This window comes from Lepisosteus platostomus, chromosome 1 (assembly GCF_059453375.1).
Source record: "Lepisosteus platostomus isolate fLepPlt1 chromosome 1, fLepPlt1.hap1, whole genome shotgun sequence".
NCBI classification, from domain to species: domain Eukaryota; kingdom Metazoa; phylum Chordata; class Actinopteri; order Semionotiformes; family Lepisosteidae; genus Lepisosteus; species Lepisosteus platostomus.
Window position 1 is genome coordinate 57,711,347 of NC_142611.1, and position 26,598 is coordinate 57,737,944.

The window sequence follows — 26,598 nt, forward strand, 5'->3', positions numbered from 1 at the left end:
TAACAAACCGTCTGGACTCCATGCAATCATTTTTTATCCTTATGCAAGAGGAGGAACTCATAACATAGCAATGATTCACAGCACTCCAGCTTCTGAGTTCAGAGACCACACTTATGGTATCTCACGCTTTATGTGGCAAAAGCCTACTTTAAATAGCAGTAAAATATACTGCTACTGTTAAAAAAAACAGCTAAAGCAGAGGTACTGTATGTCATTAGGCATGGCCAGATATTCTCTGGTGGCTTCAGATGTAACGCAATGCTCTAAGCATCAACAGAACTTCACTCAGTTGAAGTTGTAAAATAAGGAGCAAGAACCAGTTCACACAACAGAAAAAATCTGCAATGTCTGCAATGAAATGTAGTCAATCATATTCAACCATGAGAAAGCAGAGCACATTTATTCATTACTATTTGCTTATCCTAAAGCAAATAAATAATAATATCTCAGAGTATTATGTTCTTTTGCTTACAGTAGACCACTTGAATATATAGTAGCTGCCATGTCATTTAACCAGTAGGATGGCATTTTGTTTTCCCTCTGTTGTCTAATTACAAGCAAAAAAAGTTGCCTTTATGTCAGTTCTCACAAGTTGCCTTGTGGCAGTTCTCACATTCATCTCTGCTAGGGTAATCTGCAGTTTCATTTCATGCCCTATCTATATACAGTATCTACTGTATATCATAGAAAACATATCGATGATAAACAGCTAAAATGAGACTTTTTACAGAAATACCTGAGCTGATGGAAGAAGGGAAGAAGTGTACTCAACACTCCGAAGTGTCTAATTATGAGAAGTGTCCTTAGTTCAGTACTTAGGAAAAATTAACAACAATAGCTGCTTGCATTTACAGTATATATGCTTACAGAGTATTTTGTCTTTTGCCTTTACAGTCCCGTTAAATGTTTTTTCTTAAACAATGTTTTATACTGTCACATGAAATAAACTGCCAATTGTAAAAATGTATGCTTCTATAGACAGGAACTATGATATATTTGTTGAGAATACAACAATACAGAAGTAGGTAAAATGAGTGAAGGCCATTTGGATAACACTTATACAGATGAACAGTAACCATGTTTTTTGGAGGGTTTTATTTTTCTTTTGAAAGTAATAGTGATATTTTTCTTTTGAAAGTAATAGTAAGGCCATTACTGGTTCACAAACATTATTTTCACTGATGCATTACTATGCAGTACAATATGTATTGTCTTACATTTTCTCTTTTGACTTGGTAACAATGAGCATTCTTTTTAAAGCATACAATTAAAACTTAACAGAAAGTGCTGTAAAACTATTCTTTTCCTCTTGCTCCCCCAGACTACCTAAGAAACCAGAAACTTAAAATACTTGAATATATTTCTAATTTTTATGTTAAGCATAAATTAAATTCTACCTATTTTTATAGCAAATAAGAAAACGAAGTGTGCATTGTGAAAAAGAGTCAGAAATAGATTGGGAAATAGAGCACAAATACAATGTTATGTGATAATTGCTGTCAGGCAAGGTGCAGACATACGGTAGTTATTAAAAACAGACCAGCAGGTTTGATCCAAGGTAGACTTGCTAGCTACTATATCTATGACCAGGATTCTCCAAGCAGTGGCACACAATTGACTGACTGCTATCAAAAGTAGGATGGGATTACTTGGCCAGGGCTCACAGCGATACAGCAAAGCCTGTAGCCTCCCTGCAGCCAGAACCTCTGGCACTGGACTGTGCTGCCTGTGACGTGTTACAAGATGAGGGTGCAAGCTGCAGGAGTCAACTTACACTTCCTCATTCTCCCCTGTGTGCACCCATGAACTGAGATGTAAAAACACACATTGGCCTCTTCAAATCAGGTGTGTAACAAAAAAAGTAATACACAATTCAAGAAATGAATAAAGATATTTGAATTATCGATTATGATAGCAGTTTATGATAGGCGATTATGATAGGCGAAAGCAATTTTAAAGATTTTGAAAACACATTTGTCATTTTTTCTTCAAAATTTTTATATTTGTATGTTTTGAATTAAAGCTTTTGTGCCTTATATATAAACCAAAATACAGAAACCTGTGTAATACTGTATGTTGAAAATATTTAATTAAGTGAATATACCCGCTTGATTAGCAAAGGTAGAATATGGCAGCTGGTACTGTATGTGCAGCTTTTGGTAATATTATGATGCTATTTATTATAAATATTATCAATCTAATTTTAACTGCAGATAAATGTCATGACAAATGACAGAGAGAGGTAGTTTGGTTGCTTTGCATGTCTGAGGGAATGACGGCCCTGCCATAAAGTTGAGGCTTATGGGGTCTCCCACTCTGTGGAATGAGCCAAAGAACTGCAGCAAGGATAGGGAAGAGACAGGGATGCGAAGCAAAGTATACTGGAATAGTTGGGTAAGATGTTCAGATTTATATATAATCAGGTGAGGTGAAGGACTTGATTTCTCACTTGAAAAAATTAGATGACCACTTTTCTTTATTTGTTCTGTTTGAGGTTTAATCAAACATGTAAATGTGATCATGTGTCTCTTGTGGACACTTAGTCCAGGCATTGCTGTGGGTATCTTTTTACACTCTGGGTTGTCCAGATAGGGTTAGTGTCATGGAAGCTGGGGACTAGCCTTGAAGAGAGACCAACGAGATGGGAAGACCCCATACATAGCGGCAGGAATGAAGCAAACACAGGGGTTTGCTCCTTTCCTCAAGGCTCAAGGTATCAGGCGGAGCCTGGGACGAGACATACAGTAAGCCCTCAGGTTGCAGATGTGGGGTGACCTGGTGAGGAGAGCCTCTCAACAACAGATCCCAATGCCGAGCGAGGAGGATAGGGAGACCCGGAAATATATAGCCCCAGACAACAAGACACACCAGAAGAACAAGTAAGGCACAGGGAAACTAGGAACAGGACAGTCCAGGAGCACCCTCTAGATATAGAGGGCGTGACAGTTAGGATTCAGAAATGGTCTTTCTCCTCCTTGTACACTATACACTACTTAAATCTCCTCTTCACCTGTCCTACCAACCTTCGTACTAATGCAGTGATTTATTGTTTATGCAGTAATCAGTCACTTAAGTGTATCACAGCCATGCATGATCAATTAATCAAAATGTTTACAAAAACATCCCATAGACATCCAAAATCTGTATTCTTCCTTTTTTTTCTGAAAACATATATGCAACAATAGAGTGATATGTTTCTTTGGATATTCAGTATAGCCCTTTGTAGTATGTCAGATGTTCTCAACTTTAGAACATAAAATAGGAAAGATATTTAATATACAATAATACTTCTACAAATTTTTGTAGAGATGTTTTGTTCTTTTCTTGCTTCTATTCAAATTTAAAAAAATGTTTATGGAAGTGTCATATCATGAGAGACAGAAAAAGAAAGCTCTTCAAAGCTGCCAAACAAATCTTCTGGAGTTTGCTTGTAAAATGGTTTAACAAGGGCATGAGAACAGTGATGTATTGTAGAAGATAGCCTGCTTGAGTTACTCCAATAACTTGTCAGTTTTGAAAAGTTCACATGAAGCACATCCTCAGATGAAAATTGTGGTTTCATTTTACTTCACAAAAATAATTTGTATCAATCATTGAAACCACCCATATGCTCAGAAACAGGAATTGCATTGGGTTAGGTTTTCTAAAGGTTGTACCTTTTAAAGAAAGCACCTGAATTCTCTTTCTGCACTGTAGAACTGTTTTATGACTACAGACGAAAAAAATGGCCTTACGCCTGAAGGGCCCTTATTGTTTGATTCATGGGAACACTGCTGATACAATTGGATTCTTGAAGTAGAGATTAGACGGTGTTTTGGTATCTGAGTAGCCCCCGGGAAAATAAACAAACCTCAAAAGGCTATTTTTGTCATTTACCATTTACTGTTCCTTGTTTTTCTGGATTGTTGATATGTCCTTCTGGACTGCTTTTCCAATTACTGCAGCCAGAAAGAATCTTTCTGTTCAGTCATAAGCGGTTAGAGAACAAAATTATTTACCCACTCTTTACCTATGCTTTTGCTTTTTTCAAATTAATATTTTGCTAGATGAGAGATGTTTCTTTGTCCTTTAACAAGCAAATGTGTTGTTACTTTGTACTAATCAAATTTTTCTGAACAACAATTTAAATGGGAAAATAATCTCATCTACGAATGAAAAAATCACTCAGTTAATTATCACTTTACATTTTATAATTGTATCCTTACATCTTGTATTTTTGTAAAATCTCAACATTGCCTCAGTGTCCTGTTGTCCTACCATACCATTGATGCATAATTTTAAAAATGAAGCTATAATTTTTTTGTTCCAATAACAAATGCAGATACTATTTATGTGCTGTTGCACATTAAATATTTTGATTAGATTTATGCACTGTATATCACAGTCTATATTGGAAAGTAAGTAGGATTCAGACGAGTACAATCAATCTATATTAAGCCATTGAGATGCAAGTTACCAGAATTTTCCTAGCAAATTATTTGTGCCCAACCTCTGGACAACATGTCTTAATATGATTCAGCTTTTATAAGTAGAATTATAGTGTAGCATCAAAGCTACTAGGAAAACAAATGCTATGTTTAGTGCAATAAAAAACAAAAAATCATCATAACAACAACATAAGATCAACACATAGACCTCTAAAGAAAAACAGGTTGCTGCTGTGAGTGGGTTTTGAGGACCCATATTTACTTGGGCAACAATTTTCTCACCAATAACCCAGTATGGCAACCAGGGACACTGTGTTGTACAGTAGGAGATACCATCCTTCAAATAAGATGTTGAAGCAATATACTATCTTATTTGGCATTAAAAATCCCATGACAATGTTTGGAGAAATTGGGTGTTAAGTCTACCTAGAACCTAGACTGCATGTCTTTGGAAGCAAGAAGGAAAGCGGAGCATCTGTTTTTCACATAACAGAAGGAGATCATGCAAAATCAACACAAAATGTTTCCAATCAAGAAACAAACCCAGGACACGGGAGCTGTGAAGCAAGGGATTAGACAAGAAGCTGAGAAGCAAGAGATCAGATATGATATGTGCTAACCACCTTACCAAAGCGTGTCTCATGCATAGCATTTTAGCACACTTTACAAAATGCCTTCGTGTGTGTGTGTGTGGTTGTGGGGGGGGGGGATGTCTGTTACTGTACCCATTGGACAACTGGTGCCTTAGCACTGCTGGATCTCATGAGATCCAAAAATAAGTTAAGTGAACATAAAGCAGTGCCGAAGAAGATAACTGTGTCCTGTCTCAATGACTATCGCCCCTTGGCACTCACACCAATTATCATGAAGTGCTTCGAAAGACTAGTCATGAGCCACATTAAGTCCAGACTCCCCACCTCTCTGGACCCCCTCCAGTTTGCGTATCGTCCCAACCAGTCTACAGATGATGCCGTATCCCTCACCCTTCACCTTGCCCTGGATAAGAGGGACACTTATGTAAGAATTCTGTTCATTGACTTCAGTTCAGCATTCAACACAATCATCCCCCAGAAACTGATAGAAAAACTGAGCTTGCTGAATCTCAATGCCTCCCTCTGAAACTGGATTCTAGACTTTCTAACTGAGAGACCTCAGACAGTCTGGATTGGAAACAACATCTCTAGTACCACCATACTGAACACCAGAACACCCCGCAGGGCTGTGTACTCAGCCCGCTCCTGTTCACACTGATGACTCATGATTGCACTGCTTAACACAGTGCAAATTACATCATTACAAGTTTGCTGAAGGCACGACAGTGGTGGGCCTCATTAATAACAATGATGAGGCACCATACAGAGAAAAGGGGGAGCAATTAGCGGACTGGTGCTTAAACAACAATCTGTCTCTGAATGTAGATAAGACAACAGAGATATACTATACTATACCCATACTATCCACATTCTATAGAGGTCCCGTCGAGAGCATCTTGACAAACTGCATCATTGTTTGGTTTGGAAATTGTAAGGTCTCAGACCGCAAGTCCCTGCAACAAATTGTCATTATGGCAGGAAAGATCATTTTAGCCTCCCTTCCATCCACTAAGGACATCTACCACAAACTCTGCACACACAAAGCCTCGAGTATTGTGGACAATCCCTCCCACCCCTCCTGCAACCTCTTTGCCTTCCTACCATCTGGTAAAAGGTATCGCAGTATACGTGCCAGTTCCACCAGACTCCGTAACAGCTTTTTTCCGCAGGCTGTCAGGCTCCTCAACAAGCTCCTGGTACCTACTGCACCTATTCCAAATCTGAAAACTTAGTTATTTTTTGCCTAATGTCAGGCATACTGTCTGATGTATTATTTGCTCAATTCTTTGCACAATCCTGTAAAGTAAATTGCACTGTGCACATTGCACTTTATGTTCCCTGTACCCTGTCAGAAATGTCTGTCTACATTGTCTATAATATTGTCTTGTCAGTGCCTTGTCTGTATTCACACCGTAGACCTGGAGAACGACATCTCGCTCCTCTATGTACTTGCACATAGCTGGAATGACAAATAAACTTGAACTTGAACGTGAACTTGAGAAAGACTAAAGGAGATTACATTAGCAATGCAGCACTGTATAGCATAATCAGGAAGCAGGCCCAGAAGAGGAAACAGGAACAAGATTGCACCGACTGCCAGGTAAGCAGGAATGGGACCAGGAACAGAAGAGGAATTGCACACTATCACCAGAAAGCAAGACACAACTGAAACACAGAACTCACACATCAGTTCAGACTGAGAGCAGTTCATTAACCGTGCCCCGATCTATGATGTTGCAGGGCTTAAATACTGTGCTTGTTAATGTTATCGAGCAGCAGGTGACTTGGACAGCCTGCTGAATCTGGGGCGTGTAGTGCCGGGCGAGGTTGAGTTCCATGTGCAAATGTGACCAGTCTCTGAGGAGGCCAAGAGCTCAGAGCCGCCCAGGCATAACAGAAATCAATAAAAATAGTGAAGCCGTGTTGATTCAGATACGTTTATAAGAGCTACTTACAGCAAACATGTTTTAATAAATATAGTTATTTTGATATTAACAACTCTTGATATGTTTGATATCATAGAATTCAATCATTTCATAAATTATTAATCAATTACTCTAAATTGCTCTGTAAATGATCATATTTGCTTTTCACTTCAAAATGATTTCAAAAGTTTATACTTTCGTCAGCACTTTGTACAGCATATACAACTGAAGTCCAAAACTGTGAATTAATTTTTCTTATATTTTGACAAATATTATATTCAATTTAAAATACATTTTTATTTTAATACTTTTAAAATAACACTTTTAAAATAATCAATGTGCATTGGTTCAAATAAAGTTGGGATATGATGATAAACTTTGTAATTAGGTTCAGAATAACATACTCCTCTTTGTATAGAAGAGTGAAATGGGTTTGTACAAAAACAACAGACATCTGTTCTCTTGTTTTTTATTTAGAGTCCTGGTCCTTATTTCCTAATTTTAGCTTCTCCGAGGTGAGACTAAATGTAATATAAATCAATGCAGTCTGTACTCAATTCAAGACATAGGGTAGAGGGGTGAAGGTTGTGCAGCTGTGGCCCATCACGCCTCCCCAAGTTACATAATACCCCCTCCACACAGCAGGTGAATTCTGTTATGCTACAGTAAATATCCTGCCTCATATGGTGGAATAACTCAAGGCTATTGGGACATCTAAGTTATCATCATTGTAACAGACTCAAAAATACCCTATACACTCTCCCCTCCTAAATGACCCATGTCATGGTCCCAGTGCTACTCTTCCCAGCTTGGATTCGATCATTGCCACTCAAGGACAGAGTGCCACTCTGTGTACTCCACTATACCAAAAGACTAGGCCTCCCATTGCATGAGAACTCAAAGCTATTAATGCTCCATGAGGATTATCATAATGGGTGAGGGTAGGGTCAGGGTATCCAACTCCATTTAACATACAACCTTTTTTTTGTGTCCCTTCTTCAGAGCCCTGGAAGGGACAATATAAAGTGGATAATTAAAGCTTCCCTGCATGAAACCTGAGTACCTAAAGAAAGCCCAGATGAACACAATCAGAACATGAGGTCAAATCAGACAGTCATCAATAAGTCAGAACCCTGGAGCTATGAAGCAGCAGAACTAACCGTCCTAACACCATGCCTCCTGCAGCATAATTACATGAGATTAATTCATAGTAATGGTAAGAAGGACCTCATAGCTGTTGTTTTACATATCCACATCTATAAGACAAAAATGTAGACTTGGCGTTACCCATCCATTCATTATATAGCCGAGAAAAAATGCAAAAATGGCATAACAAACTCTCTAGGGAGTGCCTATCTTAATTGTAACACAAGCTATTGTAATTTGCTGTGATTGTAAATGTACAAACGGGATAAATTAGGAATTGGCAACATTATATTATGACTCCAATTTTATCTTATGCTTTTTGTCGTGATCTAGTCACTCAAGTTTCATCCTCTTTTAGTTAAAATAAAAAATTATACAACACCAGCACAGCTTCCATTTAGGGTCTTTATTGTTTTAATTAGATTCACAAAGGAAACTGCTGCTGACTAAAATGAAGACAATTAGTATAAAGGTCTGGCAAAAATTGTTAATCAGTAGGGTTGTGCTGCTGTAGCCTCTGGACTTATTCCATCTCAGCAGTCTAGTTTCTGTTTGTGGCGTCTTTATATTCCATGTGATACTTGGGCACACTCCTGGCAATCAGCCAGATTTCCAATTATCTGTTTAAACAATTTAGCAGCTATTTAAGGAACGAGGAAACAGCACCCACGCCTCGATTGGGTACCATGGAAACAGCCCACTTCATCTCAAACGATAATAAAGGAAGAGGTGAATCAGCTTACAACTGTTAACTTCAGAGCAGACTTACACAATAAACATAACACATTTGAACTACTACCCTCACATGGAAATGCACTATCCTCTCACCTCCACCACACGTAGAATGTCAAAACCTTTAATGTTTCAGTATTTAATTGTGTTTCTCAAAACAAAGTCAGCATAATACTAGTAATCTTGAAACTCACCCTACTTGGCAAGTTGTTAAATCCTCCATTCAGTATGAACAAAACCAAGTGTATGGGTTAAATGTAGAATTGGTAGGAAACTTTGAAGGAACAATCATTCCGCTCTTCAAACATGGGGGTTACATGTATACACCACACAGAAAGTTCCCCTGTCCAAAATCAAAAACTGTGATGGGCCAGTGCTAACTGCCACTCTGGCATTCTCATACTACATACAGTACTACATAAAAGTCATTTCCTCTTTGCAGTTATTGCAGCTCAGTGTTATTTTTTGTTGTTTTATTTTGTTTTTCTTTTGCCTGAATTCCAGTGCAGCCTGTATTAATTTTAAGGTATACTGCACTTACAGTACAAAATACTAGAAAATAATGTGCTTCAGTTATGCTTCAATAATACAGTACTGGACCCAACATTCAATTCATTTGTCCTCCTCTGTTCTTCTGTGTCTGCACACAGCTGTACAGCTCAGCAAGCAATATTTCTATTACATAATGAGGTTATGAATGTAAAGCAAAATATTGATTGTAAATGTTGAGGCTTTTAATGTTGATATACAGTATGTAAACAGATAGACAATTTTTTTTTCTGTAGTCATAGACAATTCTTTATTCTATATTCAGTTCTATATTCAGTTCAATTCAGTTCTATATTCAGTTCAATTCTATATTCAGTGTAACTTCCGGTGCCGGAAAGATGGCGACGGTTTACAGAAAGCTCTCTCTTTGTGTGACTGTTTTAATGTTTATTTATATGTTAATACTCTTGTTTTGTGTTGGACGCTCAATGTCTGTCATTACTTATGATAGACAAACTGTCACGAACAGTTCTTTCCGGGCCCTATGCGGACGACGCGATCCAGAATAGTGAAGACACAAGGGGAAAAATATCATGCAGGAGTCGGTCAGGAGACAGGGGGGCGTGTCCATGCAGTGCTAGTGTCCGGGGGGAGTGAATCCAGGGCGAACAATCCAAGGGTAAATCCAGAGGAGGAATCCAAGACGAAAGGTTAAGTCCAAGACCAGGGGATCCATCCGTAGTTAAAAACCAGAACCGGGTCGGGACCGGCGGGACAAGGAATCAGGAACATGAAACTAAAACCATAACGGAGCCAGACGCCGCAGGACCCCGGGCTCTCACGACACGGAAATCAATGAGAAGCCAGGAGTGAGGTCAGCGTCTGGCTTTTAAAGGGGAACGGGAATAGGGAACAGGTGCAGAGAACGGGAAGGAACGAGGAAGGGCTGGAGCTCCCTTAAGAGGAGGGGTTAGCGATCGTGACAGTACGCCCCTCCTTTCCAGGGCGGCTCCGAAGCCCTAAACAAAAAATAAAAATAAAAAGGATGGAGTCCAGGTACCAATACGCCGTCCGCGGGGCCCGGGTGTTGGCTTCTCATTCTGTCACGAACAGTTCTTTCCGGGCCCTATGCGGACGACGCGATCCAGAATAGTGAAGACACAAGGGGAAAAATATCATGCAGTAGTCGGTCAGGAGACAGGGGGGCGTGTCCATGCAGTGCTAGTGTCCGGGGGGAGTGAATCCAGGGCGAACAATCCAAGGGTAAATCCAGAGGAGGAATCCAAGACGAAAGGTTAAGTCCAAGACCAGGGGATCCATCCGTAGTTAAAAACCAGAACCGGGTCGGGACCGGCGGGACAAGGAATCAGGAACATGAAACTAAAACCATAACGGAGCCAGACGCCGCAGGACCCCGGGCTCTCACGACACGGAAATCAATGAGAAGCCAGGAGTGAGGTCAGCGTCTGGCTTTTAAAGGGGAACGGGAATAGGGAACAGGTGCAGAGAACGGGAAGGAACGAGGAAGGGCTGGAGCTCCCTTAAGAGGAGGGGTTAGCGATCGTGACACAAACGCTTTTAAACCTGAGGACAGTCGCCGGGGGAGACGAGGTGGCGTACTAGCACGACTACGAAGGTGTCCGCACAGACCACTGCTGCCGTCTATTTTGTTAGCTAATGTTCAGTCACTGGACAATAAGATAGATGAGCTACATTGTCGGATCAACGCGGAAAGGGACCTGAGGGAATGCTGTGTTTATGCCTTCACTGAAACCTGGCTGAATGCATGCATCCCGGACACCGCCATCCAGCCAAAGGGGTTCACCGTTTACCACATGGACAGAAACCACCAAGCAACCGGCAAACACAAAGGAGAAGGCATTTGCTTCCTGGTCAACAGCAAGTGGTGCACCGACGTGAAGGTAATCTCTAAATCCTGCTCGCCGAATCTAGAACACCTGACCATAAAATGTCGACCCTTTTATTTGCCGAGGGAGTTTTCCGCCACTATTATCACAACCGTTTACATTCAACCTCAAGCCTGCGTGGAAGCAGCACACAGCAAACTCCACGACATTATCAACAAGCACGAAAACTCCCACCCAGAAGCCGTCTCAATTGTAGTTGGGGACTTCAACCACTTCAATCTGAGGATAGTACTGCAAAAATACATTCAGCATGTCACTGTACTGACAAGAGGAGGCAATATTTTGGACCACTGCTACACAACAATAAAAGGAGCATACAAAGCGCTTCCCAAACCGAGTTTCAGTAAGTTGGACAACATCGCTCTCCTGTTGCTTCCTGAGTACAAACAGAAGCTGAAGACCTCCCCCATTGCGAACAGGTCAGTGCGTTGTTGGTCTGAGGAGGCGGAAAGCAGGTTAATAGACTGCTTTGATAGTACAGACTGGGACGCATTCAGACACAGATTTAAATGAGTATACAAACGCGGTCACCAGCTATATTAAATACTGCACCGACATTTGTGTACCAGAAATGAAAATTAGGTCATTTCCCAATCAGAAACCATGGTTCAACAACGACATTCGCAATAAAATAAAAGATAGATCCACCACGTTCAAATCGGGGGACAAAGAGCTGTACAGGAAATCACGGTATGCATTAGAGGAAGCCATAAAACGCGCCAAACGGAGCTACAGAGTGCGGCTTGAAATGCAGTGCGCTGTGGCAGGGTTTACAGTCAATCACAGGCTACAAGGGCTGCAGCCAGGAGATTGACACGTACAACGCATCCCTGCCTGACAAGCTGAACCATTTCTATGCCCGCTTTGATGCTCTGAACACAGGCAATGCTGAGAAGACCCCAAGTGTGCAGGGCGTGTTTGTTCTGAAACTCTCAGAGCAGGACGTGCAGAAGACTCTGAGCAGGGTGAAAATCCGTAAGGCTGCAGGGCCTGATGGGATACCACCTCGCGTCCTGAGGACACGTGCAGCCCAGCTGACCACAGTGTTTACGGACATCTTTAACTCCTCCCTGTCACAGTCCATAGTCCCCACTTGCTTTAAAAAAAACATTATTGTTCCAACCCCCAAAAAGGCAAAAGTGACATGCCTGAATGATTACCGCCCAGTAGCATTAACATCTGTGGTGATGAAATGCCTGGAGAAGCTGGTGTTGTCACACATCAACTCCTCCATCACAGAGTCCCTGGACCCCTCGCAGTTCGCCTACCAGAACAACAGATCAGTGGATGATGCTGTCTCCCTGGCTCTGCATACAGCCTTGGAACACCTGGACACTAAGAACTCGTATGTGAGAATGCTGTTTGTGGACTACAGTACAGCATTCAATTCCATCATACCCAGTCAACTGGTGACAAAGCTCGGGGGATTAGGTCTGTGCAACTATGTCTGCAACTGGCTGCTGGACTTTCTTATCGAGAGACCACAGGTGGTGCGGACATCAACACCACTCACCCTGAGCACTGGAACCCCACTGCTGTCCAAGGTTGTACTCCCTGTTCACTCACGATTGCACAGCAAGACACAGCAACAACCGCATCATTAAGTTTGCAGATGACACCACTATAATAGGACTGATCAGTGATGATGACGAGTCCACTTACAGGGATGAAGTCGTACAGCTGCTTAGGTGGTGTCATAGCAATAACCTGGACTTGAATGTAAAGAAAACGAAAGAGCTAATAGTGGACTTTCGGAGACACAGGCCACACACTCACAGCCCACTAAGTATTGATGGAAGTGGAAACAGTCACCAGCTTTAGGTTTTTGGGAATTCACATCTCTAAAGATCTAACCTGGACTGTGAACACTGACTCTATCATGAAGAAGGCTCAGCAGCGCATTTATTTCTTGAGGTGCCTCAAGCGATGTGTTGGTAAACTTCTACTGCTGCACCATCGAGAGCATCCTCACCAACGGGATCACCGTGTGGTATGGCAACACCTCTTTGCGAGAAAGAAAGGCACTGCAGAGAATGGTCATTATGGCCCAGAAGATCATCGGCTGTGGTCTCACCGAGATTAAACAGCTCTATGAGGACCACTGCGGTGGTAGAATTCTGGCCATCACAGAGGACAGTCACCACCCCGGGCATGAGCTCTTCACCCCACTGCCCGCAGGCAAGAGATATAAGAGCATACGGACACTTACCACTAGATTCTTCAATAGCTTCTATCCACAAGCAGTGAGATTGGCAAACACATTTAGCCATCCCCCTCAGACCACACCTACACCATCACCATCTACCTCTTTATGATTTCTTATCTATTGCACATCTCCAGTCATTGTTTACATGTCTGTATTGTTAAAATTCAAACTGTCTACATGTTTACTTGCACATTGTCTAGTGTTTGTTTGTATATTGTCTTGATGCACTGTTTGCACCTTGTTTTGTTTTTTTACACTTGTTTTACAATCGAGAGACTTTCTGTAAGTAAGAATTCCATTGTACCAGTACCTGTTACATATGGCAATAAAGTTCAAGTTCAAGTTCAAGTTATATGTCTGGTTATTCTTAATACAAATATTAATAGTAGAAGGGCTTACCTTCAAGGCCTGGATCTATGAGATTGCTGCCCATTCCTGGCACAGAATCTGTGTGAGAATGGCCCAGGACGTTGGTCTACTGGGATACATACTGTACCAGGTGAAGAACAAATAAGAAGGGCTTCAGAGGGACCATATCCAATGATTACTCAGTTTGCAGGAGAACTGTTGTAATCAGACTCTAGTTGTCTATGGTGTCACAAGTTGCAAAAAATGGCATAAAATGGGTTTAGATCTTTCCAAATCAAATTATTTTTTTGTGAGCAGATTGGCAGTGTCATTGACAGGCATAATTATTTTTTTGTGAGCAGATTGGCAGTGTTATTGACAGGCATACTGTATTAACTCCTCTAGGAAAATCCTTCTTGCAACTATTATTTTGGAAATGGTGTAGCTAATTTCTCATTGTGTACTGTTTAAATTATATCAGGTTAAATGGCTGAAGCATTCATTTGTAGTTATTAAGAGATGAACCATTTTCAATGAAAACTGTGACACGTACAGTACAGCTCTCTTCCCAAAAGGATTTGACATAAGCCACACATGGGAAACTCTATCATCAGAGCCACTGCTGAAGCAACAATAAAGACAGAAATGTGTAGCACATACAATTGAGATTAAATTGTTTCCCCTTTCTGTTAAATTTATATTTTATGATTTTGTCATAGTCTGTAATTCTCTTGTCACTCTTTCACTGTTTGCCACTCTTTTTGAATCATCTGCCAATTTAACAAGCTTTTGAAGCACAGTGCTTTGCAGAGGGGATGTTGCTAACTCAGACATTCTCGGTAGCACTTTCACTGTCACTGGTATCATGGTGACATCCCTATTCAGTTTTCATGTTGCATGTCTTCTCAGTTTGGAGTTGGTACAGAGTACATCTTCCACTTCTTAATGTTTGACTTCACTCTGCTCAAAGGGATATTTGATTATATTTTTATTCTCCACATTTGTGCCTTTGTTCAACCGTATCCCTTTATCTTTGTTTCGGAAGCTCTTTACTTGAAATACTGACTGACAGTCTTACATACACAGGTGTATTTATTAGGAATATGAACAACTCTAAACCACACCCGAAGAAGGCTCCACAGCCAAAATGTTGTGTTTTCTTTCTACTCTTTTCAGCATGGAATAAACCTATTGTTCCTTTGCAGTCCACGCATCCTGACGCAGCTACCCACCTGAACAACTCTAAATTTATAAACACAGGGGGCATTCAACTGATTATGTAATCTAGCAAATATTGTGCACCTCAGCTAATTTAGGTTTTCCACAGCAAAGGGGATGCATACCTATGCATGTGTTGTATTTTGCCACTTTAACTTAGTTTTGATTAAAAATATCTATTTAAAAATGTTTATACATAATTTCTCATTTAAAAATATAGAACATCATTGGAAGGCAGTAGATACATTTGGAAAGCACTAGATACCAGTATGTAAATGATTGATATAGATCAGGAAGAACAATAAGCCCAAAACAAATCACTGTGGCACAGCACTGCTCAAAGATAACCAATCTGAAATTGCGTCTGTAGGATGGAAATATTTCCCGTTTTTAAAGTTTTTGATCAATATGCATACATTTGCATGGATTCCAATGGTTTTTAATCAGAGACTCAACCTTTTATGAGGGACCTTAAAAGTGTTTCTAAAAGTCTAAATATCTCATATTGCACACTTTATCCACTATCCCTGATACTTGTTAATAATAATTCTAGCAAGTTACTTAAGATTTTTCCTTTTTAAATCTATGCTAAATGTCTCTTAAAATAAAATAACACAAGCTATCATTTCTAAAATTTTACCTGTAACGGAAGTAAGGCTAATTAGTCTATTTGACTTTCATAACACACATGGCTGTACTACTGTATGCACTCAAGTGTTGTAACACTCTTTTCATCTGATTACAACAGGGTTCCCCTATGGAAGCCCGTTTCCGCCAGGGAGTAAAAAAAAAACGCGCTATGGTATCTCAGAATTCCGACTTAGTATCTCAGAATTGCGACTTTATATTGTAACGCAACGGGGGCTCAGGCGGGCGCCCTTGCCGCATTAGGTCGGCCCCATCCCGACTGGAGGCTCGAACCCGGGACTTCCGCGTCTCTCTGCAGCGACCTAGCCCCGTGAGCCAAAGAGAGATCTCTCTTTGGCTCACGGGGCTAGGTCGCTGCAGAGAGACGCGGAAGTCCCGGGTTCGAGCCTCCAGTCGGGATGGGGCCGACCAGATGCGGCAAGGGCGCCCGCCTGAGCCCCCGTTGCGTTACATTGGTGTGAGAAGCGGGGCGGGATAGCCCTTCGCCGGGGACGGCGATTTAAGCGGGGGAGAGTGTAACGCTTACGGCCGACAAGCACTGTGTGTAAGAGCCGGCGTACCAGAGCGGGTGACGTCACCGCCCTTCCCTGTGATAGCAGGACCACAGCTACTGGGCTGTGGAGAGATCTCTCTTTGGCTCACGGGGCTAGGTCGCTGCAGAGAGACGCGGGAGTCCCGGGTTCGAGCCTCCAGTCGGGATGGGGCCGACCAGATGCGGCAAGGGCGCCCGCCTGAGCCCCCGGTTGCGTTACAATATCTTACATTTGCGACTTCGAAATAGCCCATATTTCATTGTCTGTCCTTTTGTTATTGTAGCGGATTCGGGTTCTAGGGCTTGTGCCCTCGCCGCTCCCACCCTAGTTCGTGCCTCACTGCATTGGCTCGAACCCAGGTCTTGCCATCTGAGCAAAAGAAGACCTTTTTTAAGTAAAAAAGGACATGCAATGGAAATACGGTGTTGTAATATAGGTTGTACGATCTTGTTGCAGTGTGGTGACGGCACCGCCCTCCCCTGCGCATAACAGGGATGCTAGCCGCCAGGGTTAAAGAAAGTGTTCTTTTCGAGCCAATGCAGTGAGGCACGAACTAGGGTGGTAGCGGCGAGGGCACAAGTCCTAGTACCCGAATCCGTTACAATAACAAAAGGACAGACAATGAAATATGGCCTATTTCGAAGTCGCAAATGTGAGATATAAAGTCGGAATTCTGAGTTACTAAGTCGCAATTCTGAGTTAATAAGTCGCAATTCTGAGTTGCTAAGTCGCAATTCTGAGATACTAAGTCGGAATTCTGAGTTACTAAGTTGCAATTCTGAGATACTAAGTCGGAATTCTGAGTTGCTAAGTCGCAATTCTGAGATACTAAGTCGCAATTCTGAGATGCTAAGTCGGAATTCTGAGTTGCTAAGTCGCAATTCTGAGATACCATAGCTCGTTTTTTTTTACTCCCTGGCGGAAACGGGCTTCCATAGTTCCCCATATCTAGTCCTTGAGTAAAAGTGCCCAGTAGGTTTTGTTGATTTAATTAAATAAAATGAATTAGAACTGGATTGATCTTGGGTAGTGCAAGCTTTGATACTGGTGAGACAATGCATAATATAAAGTTCAATTTAGAGACCATTAAATATTTATCTCTTAAGAATCAATGTCAAACACTAAACCAATATCTCTTAAATACATCGCACTATTCGTCTTAGTTGTTTTTCTAGTGTTCTACAAGTGATTAAATCATTGTTACAAAAATATGGATTAATGTATGACAGTAAAATACAGCTACTTTAAATAATGAAACATATAATAAATGGACTCGAATTGACAGCAATCCATAAAGCTAATTGTAATGATAAAATCAAAATAGTAAATAATCATCTACGTAATGAGGCCTATTCCAATACTGTATATGTATAGACATGTTTTATTCATTATTAATGTCAAAAGCCAGCATTCAAACTTAAAAAAACAGTATTGATTTATGACACATATGTTCAATCAAAATAGTTGTCTAAACACTGTGCTATTGCAGTGGTATTTATCGAATATTTTCATTAATAACAGCTTTTAAAAAAAATACCTTTACTGGGAACCAAGGTTATACATCAGAGCTTGTTGTCCTTTCTGCTGCTCATCAATATTGAAACAATACAGTACAATTATTTTATTTAATGTTTATAGTTAGAATTCTTTAAAGTTAGTAAATGAATATGAAGTAGTTCAAGTAGGCAGCTACGTCAGCATGCGTAGGCTGCAAAGGAACAAGTAAAGGTTTATTCCATGCTGAAAAGAGAAAAAAGAAACACAATGTTTCGGCTCACAACCGAAGAAGGCTCCATAGCCAAAACGTTGTTTCCTTTCTTCTCTTTTCAGCATGGAATAAACCTTAACTTGTTCCTTTGCAAATTAATATGAAGTCCATTTAGCCATAAGTTAGAAAGATTTGCTGCATTTTCCAAGTATCGAATAGATATATATTTAAATTAAAATAATTTAATCATCTAAATTTTATCATTAATATAAACGTTTGCATCGAGAAAAGTCTCTGACAAACCAATGGTTTTTACAAAAGTCAGAAAAATCTGTTGAATTTGACTGTTGCAGTTCTCCAAGGCATTATTGTTACTGTTTCAGTGTTATCAGATTTGTATTTGTGGTACATCAGTTTCTTGTGTTAGTAGTACACAACTTTAAAAAACGTAAAATTTAAAAGTTTTGTTAAGATTTGAAATTTCTATAGCAATAGTACAGTATCTTGAAATACTATATTATTGTATTTACATACACTACAAATGTATACTGATATTTTTGATAATGAAGCAATTAAAGTTCATACTGTAAAAAACAAAAAATAATTCGGTGCCAATAGCCTATTAAGGAAAATATTATTTGCAATGTCTAAATATAGTAATATCAGAGAGATCAGAGATTCATTTTATTTATTTTAATATGACTGTCAGTACTGTATTTACTGCTTTGACAGGTTTCCAGTGTGACAATCTGAAATTTAAAAAAGATAAAATACCATGACTTGTCTGCATGCAAATGATTCATGACCTGGAATCATGAAGAAATTTTATTAAAATGCTTCCAAATCTCCTTGGGCTATATTGAAATGGAATTTCAGCATTACCTCTCAAATGATAAACAAAGAAATACTAAAATTAATGCAGTATAATGTACATACAGTAAATGTCATGTAATGAACACATTGTTGACAGAGCCCTTGGTATTAAAAATCATTAATCTGAAATAAAAATGTAATTGTTCAAGGATGACCTGAGAAAAATGAAGAGTCTCCTACAAGGCTTTAAAGACTCCCCAAATACCATATTTATTGTATTGAAGTACAGGGCTTCCTAGTCCTGTTCCCTGTCTTCCCACTGTCTTTCATCTGGGCTTTCGGCTGCTTAAATGGACTGTTTTATAAACTAATAATGTAATTCATTAGACCTTTTTAATTGTTTTCTTCTCATACAAACTGTGCAGGTAGATGTGTTTCAAGCTACCTGTGAATGTTTATTAAAATTTTAAAGTCTCTTATAATTGCAGAGCTGAAAACTCATCAGAAACATCTAATGAAATAATTATTTCATTCGGGGCTTAAATGTAATCTAGAACTCAGCTGAAACAAAAAAGAAACAGAAATTGCCCCATCTTTCTTTCCCACAGTTTGCTTATTTGAGTAATTGCCCCATTTGCACACTCTTAAACTGTGGATATGAACTGTATTCCTAAATTTAAGTGTTTCTCAACAGGGTCATCCACAAACATTTAAGGAAAAAAATTAAAAGCGTACAAATTCTACAGCACATGAATGAAGGTTCTGATTGCTTTTTTGTCTTGTTTGAATCTTTTGTAGATTATTGGCATGTTATGCTATGTGATTTGCTAGAATGATGTCATCTTACTCTATGTAGTGTCCACAAATTCTGTTTTATTTTTTTTTCCTGTTTCTTTATGATTAGTTCCACTATGCAATCATGTGCAACGCCAATTATTATCTCTGCCTCTCTTAACACACGAGTATAATGTTTTTTTTTAATTTGCTGTCAGTTTTCATTTAATTCTTTAAATTAAATTGTAGCATTGTTTTCATCTTCATATGGTAACTTTGTTACGTCTTCAAAAATGCACTGTAAATGTGCATGTGTTCAATTATAAAGTACTTTAACAGCTGATTCAAATTAGTGAAGTAGCAAAACAGAAGAAGATGGGTAAAGGTTGTGTATTTAATAAATTCCTTTGACATGACCTTCAAATCCTGTGCCCTTGGGCTATTTGCATGACTGTTCTTTCCTGCTGTGGAATACTACTTCCTTCAGTGTACAAAGTTGACTGTCCAGCAGGAAGATTGTTCTGGAAAGTAAAACTGGAGTCAGCAATAGCTTTTTTTAGTTTCTCAGGAGCATGACATTTTCTTATATATTAAATTTAATAGTTTATGCCATAATAATATCAGTCAGACTATGCATAAAAGCTGATCACCCAGCTGAACACTGAAGTAAAAATAGGAAGCATTAGTTTTTTAAATGTAGATGTAGAAGCCTTAAAAGAACAGTCTGCCCACACTTTTAATTCCATTAGATAAACAAAACCTCATACAGCAAGCAGCTCCGCATTATTTTCCTTTCACCATGTATTGAATCAGAACCCTGAATACCATTTCCCCAGTACCAACAAAGAAAAAAATGATTCTTCTCCCAACACAAACCCCATTGTTACCATGCCCTGTAATGTTATCATTATCATTTAGCAATAATTATGATAGTTATTATCAAAGCAGGAGAAAAGAGGCTGTTGTTGTACTGTGGCAAAAGGACTTGCATATTGCTGAAACCCCAAGAGGCCTAACACTTCTACAATCTGTTGTCTGCTATCAGATATAAGTTGTATCCACAACTAGTCATACTCTCCAGCATTCTGACAGCTTTCAACTTCAGGGTTAAGAATGTTTCATCTTTACCATAGATATCACATCCATATACAATGTCATTCACCGTGCTAATGGTCTCCCAGATCTCTAAAAGACAACAAATAATGATATCTAAGAATTAAATGCTTTGCGAATGTTTATTGAGAATTTAACTGTAAGTTAAGAAGTTTTGTGTTAACCCTTATACGCAGTATCCAAATTTATCCAAAGTTAAAAGAGGAACCAGCCCTGGGAAAGGATGAGGCTTTTCTCATTAATGAATTGGAAACAAGAGAGTGCATCAGCAATGCTATTTAAGTAGCCTGAGATTTGAGCCGTGACAATTAAGCATCATTTAGTAATAGAAAACCATTTGAAATGATAGAAGGATATCATGATGAGCTTGGCAGACGATCTTCTTTTGAAAATGTTAATAACTCTAAGATTATCCGAATAAAGACAATGGACTTTTCTCTCTAATTATAACCCCAAAGATATGCAGCAACAAAGATTGGGCATAATTAAAAAATTGCACAAGACTTCTGAAGGCAGTATAGAAGATAGTGCAGAAGGTTAATATGCTGTAAACCATTAACCTCGACAGACTCCATAGTAAGCAAAAAGGTTGGTTGGAAGTGATCAGTGGTTCATGTTGAATGTTGAGATGCCATGGAAACGTCAATGGTAGGACGTCTGCTGTCTGAGCTGAAGACAGGATGCCTGGTAGACCTTTGGCCAAGAAGGCGACATCGGGAGCAGCAAGGCCAAAAGGGAGGAACCCAAGGCCAAGGTTATAAATAGTGTTGGGTTGTGTTGGACATAGGGGGTAGTAGCAGCAGGAGGAAAGCCAGACTGCTGACTGAGCTGGAGGTAGAATTCTGGACAGCAACAGGAAATGAGAGCGAGGAACTTGTGGCCGAAGGGTCCAAAGGTGTTGGGCCATTTTGGAAGCCAGAGTTACAGATAGAAGGAATGACATTAAAGATATGAAAAAGTTATAGAACTCATGCTGACTGACCGGAGGGAGAACCCCAGGGAGATTTGGGCAGAGTAGATGGCAACAGGACCAGCAGGGGCCGAGAGGGAGGAAACCAGGGCCAAAGGCACCAAAGGTGCTGTGTTTGTTCAGTGCTGGGAGCCATGAATAGCAGCAGAAGAGAGCACAGAAGAAAGATTAAATTAGAACAGCAGGAGCAGGTATAGCAGAGAAACTAGCAAGAAAAAAGAGAGATTGTAATGAAAAGAGAATGTTAAGAGCAGAAACAGGGAGCAGGGTGGAATGGAAGCTGCAGGGGGTGGGGGGCAGCAGCAGAGGCATCCCCAGGGAATCCTTTCAGTAAATGTGTGTCTAATTGTGTGCTGGATGATACCATCACCGGAGGCGGAAATATGATGGATGACTAAAGCTTACTTGTCATGCACCTCAGAGAGGTGAAAGAGAAAAAAAAACTTTCTTCAGTGTATTAATTTTGAAAGAAATTCAGTGATTACAGGGAGTCCTGTGAGACCTTGCTAGAGTCCAGTTTTTGATTTCAGTAACAGCAGTAATGGGAGATGCAGGGGAGCCACATGGCAGACAGACACTGATCATGAGAAGCCAAAGACTCTTGCTCAGGTCTGAAGGTTCTTTGTCAGATCAGCAGATCTGAAGATCCATAAAAAAGAACAATATTTAGAAATGTGTAGCGATGAAGTAAAGTGTTTTCCCTTCTGCCTTTTAAGTTGTTTTGTTGGTCTGTTTTGAAAAGTTACACAGAGAAATATGTAGAAGCCTTCCTTCTGTCTTTTTGGTTGTTCAAATTTTTTTTCCCAATTGTAAGGAGCATGATCATGTACAGTATGAAGTAAATGAGAAACAGGCAAAATATTTTTTCTTTCCTCCTGTCTTTGTTGTTTGGAGCACGATCCATGTGTAGATTAAAATGAGGTGTTTGTTTGAGATGTATAGTATATACAGTAGGGAATTCAGTTATAATTCGGTTATAAAAACTTCCATTAAACATACCCCCAATACTGAGCCCCCCAACCCACATCCTTATTAGACTAAATAATTTTGCACCCTGAGTACATTTTCTATAATGTTTTCAACCACCAGGTCTGCAACGTTGCCATGGATACCCAAGGTGGGACCAAGTTATGCAAATCAATCCCATTCGAATCCTGCAAATTTTGTTCAAAGCAATAGGTGGCTCTATGACATTTAGACTTTTTGTAAACTATGCAGAATTCTCTGGCTGTGGTGGATATAACTTCAGACTGATAAGTAAGGATGGTCTGCACTAAAATGTGCTTTATCTTTTTCCAAAATTATAAATGTGACTAAATGCATCATGGCTTGGGCGTGTTCCACAATCTTTTCACAAAGGGCCTTTTGCTGTTTTTTCAAAGCAAATCATGAGACTCCACATCCATAGTTGTTTTGTTTTTATGCTTTAAGGCTATTCTTACTGGGTTTTTTTTTCATGACATGTGAAGGTGCCAGTATTATGCTTAGAGGTCCAGGAGTGTGAACTGCCTAAAGTTTCTCTAAACCTGCAAGCTCTGGCACTAATTAAGCAGAGCTGTTAACCACATATCCTAACATTCTGTTTGCTTTTCTAATTGCTTAACCACATTGTCTAGAAGATGTAAACATAAACACCTTTTTCAATATTAGTTTCTTCTTGCTCAGTGCTTCCCATTTTACTTTTTGCCACAAGTTTGTAAAACCTTGCATTTCCCTTCATTAAACATAATCTGTCAAGTGTTTGCCCAGTCTTAACTTTTACCTAATTTGTAGAAAATTCAATTTTCTTCTTCTACTATTTGCTAATCCTCCTTCTTTGGTATAATCTGCCAACCTGACTAGTTTACTGAATATACCACATCTAAATTGAAATAAATCAAGAAGAACAGTGATGTTATTAGATCCCTGTAGCAATCTAATTACTTCACCCCATTTGAACATTCACTTGATAGCTATATTCTGTTTAATTAAATATAATCCAATTCTCAATCACAATCCCAACCAAAAGGTTTCCTTAAATGTCTACCAACCTTAATTTGAGATTTATTTTTTATGAGGAATTTTGTCAAAAACCTTCTGAAATCCCAAGTACATCATATCATATGCTCTGTGTGTATCCATTACTGTTTGTGTTTGTTCAAAGAGGTCTAGTAAGTTGGTTAGGCAAGACTTACCTTATATAAATCCATGCTGATTATTCCCTAGACTCTCATTCCCACATAAGTGATCCTCTTATTTACTTCTATTAATTGTTTCCATAAACTTAATAGTAGTTAGACTAATAGACTAATGTGAAAGTAGCTATTTATTGGCCTACTTTGTTCAGTTATGTCACAGTTCTTCTGGATCAGTACTACATTAGGAACTTGCCAGTCAATGGGTACTACCAATATTTTAATCAAAGTTGAACTCACAAATTAATCACATTTATGGGTGAAAGAAGTTATACATCAACAAAAACAACCCAAATTGTGAATGATAAAATATGTGTATTGCTTAATTATTCAACTGTCTTAGTTAAACCTTAGTTAGTTCTGTTGCATAAAATACTTTGATTAGTTACACAAGTAGTTGTATGGCCTCTAACTGTGTGTAATAATGGTTCACAATAACAGTAAGGTCTCTCTTTTAGTAAAAAAAGGTTTAACCTGAAGTCTGTGGAGCTTTCAAAAACATTCAGAGATATACTGAATATACTATACTGTATAATATAGTATACTGTATACTGTAAAACTATACAGTAAATGCTACCCAAACTGTGTTTCTGTTGACAGACACTTTGTCCCATAACAAATAAAAGAGCAAATTACAGCACTCATCTGGTATTTGTGTATCTTTTTTTAAATTTTCTTTAGTAATAACATACCCCCTTAACTAAACCATGATAATAAATCATAGTCAATTAAATGCATTAGGTAGAAAGAATATTTATGGAATGAGAGCATTTTTGCAAATTAATTCTAGAACTTTGGCTCACCAGTTTGACTAAGAAAACACAAAAAAAGGTAAAAAAGCCTTACAGTAGTTTTAAGGGTAATGATTGGGGTACAGAGGTATACAAAGTAACAGAAACAGAAAAGACATTGGCAGATTTTTAAAATCCTTCCAGAAAAGGACATGTGCATTGGAGTATATTTCTTCTTAAATGTACAAAATATAAAACTTGCAATATTGCTACAGCAAGACCGATATGGCCTGTTCCCTTAATGGTAGAAGTCAGTGAATTACATACCGTGATTTATCAAAGACCATGTGTTTTCAATGTCTTGCGCTGAGGGGAAATGGCCACAGTCTCTGAAGAAATTAGGCAATTCATTTTTGTCCATCTCTTTCCAAAACTCCCTTTTTGCAAACATCTGTTCATACACTTGATGAAAGGAGAAGCGTAAACATAATTTAAAACATACAAATCTAAATAATTTGCATTGTCAGATGATATCCCAATTATTCAACTCTCTATGACTAGCTTTATTATAATTCAACAGCTTGTCTGAGAAGTGTTGTGGAAAACCTTATTTGATACTTACTTGTTTTTCTATCCAGCCATTGTTCCAGTTCCATGTACACAAGTGGCACAGAGAGTTTTTTAATACCAAAGCGTCTTTTCAATTTCCGCATCATTTGATAGTATTCCTTCACAACAACTGTAAGAGATGGTCCATGACTAAGGGCCTGCAAAAACAGATTTGAAAAAATATTTAGACTATACAAAATGTTTCTGGACTAAAAATATAATATTTAGAAAATTTATAATATTCCTAAAAAAGTAAAATATTTAGTTTAACAACATATATTTGGAAAGAAACATGTATGGCACAAAATATTATAACATAGAGGACTTTACAACCTAATGAACTTAAGTACAGTTAAGTTTCTCTTCCTTGTGGGTCTACTAAAGGATAGTATTGCTTTACTTGTCAGACGTTTAATTTGTACCAGTAGCTGGGTGAGTGCCACATTGTTATAAATGTATTTTAGGAAAACAAAATACTCAAGCACTAGTCTTTTTTTCTGCTTCAACTCTAAAAGAGATAGTGACACAAAGGTAAAACACGAGATAGTGACAAAAGATAGGAGATTAAAAGTCATTGCCTTTGCCCGAATCCTGTTGAGTTGTGCTCGTGTTAGCCAACCACGAATGTGCTTCTGAATACAAATTGCAGCTCTTTTAAAATCTCGACTGGTAGGTCCAGTTCTCTTTGGATGAAAGGCATCATAGACTTCCAGATGAGGACCAACTCTCTTCAGCCTTTCCTTTGTTATTTGTCTGAAATGCTGAAGCCTAAAGCAGTCATTTCAGCAGATAAAGGTTATGTTAGTAACCTTAAAAATGTTTACCATTCTTAAATAAAAAGTAGTGAATGTAATACATAAAAAGTCAGTATAATGAGAGTAGGTGGAAATACATTTTCTTTTCTCCTGAAGGTAAAAAGGTTAAAATTCAAGTGCATTTTCCACTCATTCTCTATTAATAATAATTGAGGAATTATCTTAATAGTACTAAACTAAAACCTTGAAAATGTTTTTGTGGAAAGTGAAGTACAATTTAATGATGTTAGGATAGGTGTATGTAGGTTATGAAGTAAATCAAGGTCACTGTCAATGGATTAAAACTGCATACATTTGCTGTGATTTTTTTCTCTGTTCTTGCCTGCGAGTGTTATCAAGCATCTTCTCTTCCTTTACAATATCCATCCACTCCCTTAGCTCCCCGTTCTGTCTTCTGTTATAAATAGAGGAAAGCTGCCATCTGTGCGCCTTCAAGCTCCTAAAGGAAAATATCCCGACACCACGACAAGCTTTCAAAAACAATCAAACTGCTTTTAGAGAATACGAGAATACTCAGGGCAGTGAAGCAAAAACAGCAAAGATTTTCCTCAGCTAAAATCAGTGGCACTGAAAGGCTTGACAGGATTGGAAAAACTGCAAACTACATCATTTGCAGAATCAGCAGTAATCTGTTAACTGAGGTTTTATGAAACTAACCAAAATAATTTTGGGAGGAGTGGTAGTGGCAAAATACTACA

At 39.0% G+C, this 26,598-nt stretch overlaps 1 protein-coding gene across 7 annotated transcripts in view; it reads right to left on the reverse strand.

Annotated features, from left to right (window-relative positions):
- The window catches only part of LOC148678282 (uncharacterized), a 98,483-nt gene that overhangs the window by 13,535 nt on the left and 58,350 nt on the right, over window positions 1-26,598 (reverse strand). For 5 of the 7 annotated variants that reach the window (XM_088633163.1, XM_088633166.1, XM_088633160.1 and 2 more), the window contains exons 13-16: window positions 26,193-26,339; window positions 25,664-25,853; window positions 25,099-25,243; window positions 24,804-24,938 (exon numbers count right to left, since the gene is read on the reverse strand). In XM_088633163.1, coding sequence (XP_088489289.1) covers window positions 24,804-24,938; window positions 25,099-25,243; window positions 25,664-25,853; window positions 26,193-26,339 — 617 coding nt within the window. The remainder of the gene's footprint in view (window positions 1-24,803; window positions 24,939-25,098; window positions 25,244-25,663; window positions 25,854-26,192; window positions 26,340-26,598) is intronic. The other 2 variants (XM_088633162.1, XM_088633167.1) reach the window with 2 other exon arrangements.